General features: G+C 56.5%; 1 protein-coding gene across 2 annotated transcripts in view; it reads left to right on the forward strand.

Annotated features, from left to right (window-relative positions):
• Window positions 1–2486, forward strand: part of CHPF (chondroitin polymerizing factor) — a 2788-nt gene extending 302 nt beyond the window's left edge. The window contains exons 2-4 of one of the 2 annotated variants that reach the window (XM_009083059.1): window positions 4–399; window positions 584–766; window positions 1224–2486. In XM_009083059.1, the coding sequence (XP_009081307.1) occupies window positions 4–399; window positions 584–766; window positions 1224–2486 (1842 nt within the window). Of the gene's footprint in view, window positions 400–583; window positions 767–1223 lie in introns of both variants that reach the window. The other variant, XM_009083060.1, reaches the window with a different exon arrangement.
• The last annotated feature ends 1890 nt before the right edge of the window (window positions 2487–4376 follow it).

A 4376-nucleotide genomic window follows, 5' to 3' on the forward strand; every position in this document is an offset into this window, starting at 1 on the left:
CACGGCATGACAGTGGTGACGCACAGTGACGAGCGGCCCATCTGGAACATGTACCAGACTGTCAGGTACCTTCTGGACCACTACGTGAATGACTTCGACTGGTTCTTCCTGGTGCAAGATGATACCTACACAGAGGCACATCGCATCAACCGCCTGGTTGCCCACCTCAGCATTGACACCCACCTCTACCTGGGCCGTCCTGAGGAGTTTATTGGTGGGGACACTGAGGGACGTTACTGCTATGGAGGGTTTGGCTACCTGCTGTCCCGCAGCCTCCTCCTGCTCCTGCAGCAGCACCTGGAGAGCTGCCGCAATGACATCCTCAGCGCCCGGCCCGATGAGTGGCTGGGCCGCTGCATCATTGACTACACAGGTGTCAACTGTGCTGAAGAACATGAGGTAGGTCCTGCAGTGGAGATGGCTGGATTCTGGCTCAGTGTTTGCCCATCTCCCTGTGGTCTCCCAGGTCCTGGAAAAACCAGCCCTTGCACCCTGACATCATTTGAACTTGCTGTGCTGCAATCTGGCAGGGTGGGAGTGCAGGTTGGGGCTGACTGTGACCTGTCTTTCCTTACCAACACAGGGCTTGCATTACCACTATTTTGAGCTTGGGAAGAATGCGGACCCTGAGCGGGAGACCGACCTCCGTTTCCAGAGTGCCTTCACTGTCCACCCTGTGCTGGATCCCCTGCAGATGTACCGGCTGCACAAGTACTTTGCACAGGTGGAACTTGAGAGGACCTACCAGGAGATCCAGCAGCTCCAGGTGAGACCTGGGTAGACTGAGTGGGTCTTGGCTGGTTCTGTCATCCCTATGGGCTTTCTGGTTTCTCTGCATCATCACTCTAATATGTGGGTTTCTCACTTGAGCCTGTTGTGGGACAGGGTCAGCTGAGCCCACGTGGCTACAGAGGCACCAGTGCTGTCTGGAGAGCAGCTTTGGACCTGCATGGGTCCTGAAGACGTGGTGGTTCAGGGTGATGAAGTCAGCAGGGTGCAGAGGTCTGTCAGCAAAGGCCAGATAGGGTGGAGGAACAAACCTGTTTGAAGTAAACCTGAGGTGCTAGACAGGAGTCAGGTTAAAGGCAGAATTGTTCTGGCATCGCTCTTTGAGCCAGCTCAGGCTTATCTCTGAGTATCACGAGTCAACTTGGCTGCAGCCAAAGCTGAAAGACATCCTTGTGCCCATCTTAGCTCTCACTCCTCTATCTCTCCTCTTGCAGCTGGAGATCCAGAATGCCAGCAGCCTGTCTGCTGATGGGGACCACAGTGCCACATGGCCCATCGGCATCCCACCCCCCTTCCAGCCCAAAACCCGCTTTGAAGTGCTGCGCTGGGACTACTTCACGGAGGAACAGGTCTATGCCTGTGTGGATGGCTCCCCCAAGTGCGAGCTGCATGGCGCAGATCTGGCAGATGTGGCTGACGTGGTGGCCACGGCCATAGAGGAACTGAATCGCAAGTACCAGCCGGTGCTCCACGTCCGCAAGCAGCAGCTGGTGAATGGGTACCGGCGCTTTGACCCCACGCGTGGTATGGAGTACACACTGGACCTTCAGGTGGAGGTGGTCACCCAGAAGGGGCACAGCCGCTCTGTCACTAAGCGCGTGCACCTGGTGCGTCCTCTCAGTGAGGTGGAGATTATCCCCATGCCCTATGTGACAGAGGCCAGTCGCATCAATGTTATCCTGCCACTGACGGCTCATGACCGGGACTATGCTACCCGCTTTTTGGAGGCTTATGCAGCAGCTGCCTTTGAGAGTAGCGAGAATGCAGTGCTCACCTTCCTCTTCATCTATGACCCCTTTGAGGCCCAACAGGTCACCCAGAACGACATCTTTGCCTCTGTGAAGGCCCAGATCACTGAGTATGAGCGCAAGTATGCAGAGGTAAAGATCCCATGGATCAGCGTTAAGACAGATGCACCCTCCCAAATCAAGGTCATGGACATCATCTCCAAGAAGCATCCTGTGGACACTCTTTTCTTCGTGGCTGGTGTGGGGACAGAGGTCACCATCGATTTCCGGAACCGCTGCCGGATGAACACTATAAACAACTGGCAGGTCTTTTTCCCCATCCACTTCCAGGGCTACAACCCAGCCATTGCTTACCACAACCAGGTGCCACCCACCACACTGGACCTGCTGCGGGACGTGGGGCGCTTTGACCGCGATGTCTTCCACGAAGCCTGCTTCTACAATGCCGACTACATGGCAGCACGCACCCGCATGGCAGGTGACGTGCAGGAGAATGAGGACATCCTGGAGACCTTGGACATCTATGACATGTTCATCAAGTACTCCAACCTCCATGTCTTCCGGGCTGTGGAGCCTGCTTTGCTGCAGCGCTACCGACACCAGGCCTGCAACCCCCGCCTCAGCGAAGAGATCTATCACCGTTGTGTGCAGAGCAGCCTGGAGGGCGTAGGCTCTCGCTCCCAGCTGGCCATGGTGCTTTTTGAGCAGGAGCAGGGTAACAGCACCTGAACCCTGGGGTGTGGAGGGACTGGTCCTACCATGCCATGCCTGCCCACCCCACCTCTTTTGCTGCCCAAATCTGTCTTCCTTCTTCCAGAGACTGCTGGTGCCCATGCTCCTGACTTGTCCTGCTGGGCCTGCCTGGTCTGGGGTCTGCCAGCCCAGGGTGTCTGGATCTTTCCGGAGTGGCCATGGCTGTGCAGACCCCAGGGCAAGATCAGGTCAGAGTCACTGAGCTGCAGGCTGGAATGCCTGGCTCCTCATCCCAGAGCTGCTGGCTGCTGACCCCATCCCTCTGTCCTGGCCCTGCTGCTCAGCAAGGAGGTGATGGACTGCCCTGTCCCTTGCTGTCCCACCTTGACTGGGGAAACGTAGAGCCTAGGGCCTCCCTTCTGCAGGGCTGTAACTGCCACAGGACCTGGAGTGATCCCTCATGGTTCCCCCAGTGCCCCAGGACAGGCCTGTACCCCTTGCTCCTTTGGAGCATTGGCCTGGTCATGCAGGAAAGGCCATGTCCCTGCATCTGATGCAGGCTTGGACAGTGGGATGGGGCATATCCCACCCCAAAGGAGCAATAAGAAGGTTGATTTGGGGGTTTTGCCACTTGGCAAAGAGCTGGAGTGCTCCCTGCTGGTTGGGATGTGGGGGACTTGGCCCCTGGGACTGATGGGTGTAGGGGGTGCTAGAGGAGATCCTGCTGTATTCATGTACCATGAGCTGCTCCCCATGGGAACCATGACCCAGGCCGCTTTGGCCTTCGCAGTATTGATAGGACGTCGGAGGTCGCAGCCCTCAGACGAGAGCCTCCTGACAGAGGTGGGAGCCCTCCCCATAGTGGCACGGCCCTTGAGGTCGAGGGGCATGGTGCCTGACACTGGTGGGCATGGCAGAGGGTTTGGCTGTGCATCTCCTAAGGAGAAAGAGACTGAGGAGCCACTCACTGCTCCTGGTTTGTATTTAATATAGCGGGGAGAGAAGGGTGGATGGGGTCATTTACACTAATAAAATGGTGAGATGTATTGGTCAGTCTGGCTGATTCTTCCCTGGGGCACCTCTGAGTCTTCCACTGGGGCTCTTTGTCGTGGTAGGTGCTGGTTTCTTATACAAACTCTGGCTGCAGTTGCTGGACAGATTCCTCACAGAGGTGCTATTTTCTCCAAGCTGTCTCCAGTGTCCTATACGTTAGCTGGTAAATGACCGCTTCTCCTTAGGAAGGCTGTGGGAGCCCATTGCCTTATGGACAGGCTGGTGAATGCTGAGCCAAGCAGACGCTTGGAAACACATGACTGAACCCCTGGGGCAGGAAGGAGTCCTGCACCTCTTCTGATGCCCATGGTCTCTGGGCCTGTCCTGCTGTCACTACCTGCTCCCGGTCATGGGTGGTGCAGCAGGATGCTGAGCCCCTTGCCACAGGAAGTCCAGGTGCAGTGTGCTGAGCTCTAGGCGCTGCCCTGTCTTGCTTGGTGCTGTAAATTTGTGGTCCCACTGGCCAGTTCTCCTCAGCCCTGTCTATGCGTGGAAAAGCACCACAGTGAGGGTCTGGGGCACCCTTCTGTGTGTGTTGTCTCCATAACAGCCTTCGTGGTCTGTATGTGAGTAACGGGGGACACCTGGTTCACCTTGGAGCAGAGGTTGGCTTCCCAAGTGGGGTGTACTCTGCCCTCCAGGATCTGGGATCAGCTCTGAAGGAAATTCCCAGGCCAGAAACTCGGTTTGAGCACTGGACTGGACCTGCCCTCCCTGCATTACTTTCACACTTATGGGCTGGTTTATATCTTGGAGCTTCTCAGCAGCTTGTGGTTTCCAGTTCTGAGTCAGACGGTACACCGTGGTTCTGCCCTGGACTCCTTTCACCACCTACAGCTCCTATTTGCATTTCAAGGTGTGCGGACTGTGTCC

Source organism: Acanthisitta chloris, unplaced genomic scaffold (assembly GCF_000695815.1).
Source record: "Acanthisitta chloris isolate BGI_N310 unplaced genomic scaffold, ASM69581v1 scaffold22999, whole genome shotgun sequence".
Taxonomy (NCBI): domain Eukaryota; kingdom Metazoa; phylum Chordata; class Aves; order Passeriformes; family Acanthisittidae; genus Acanthisitta; species Acanthisitta chloris.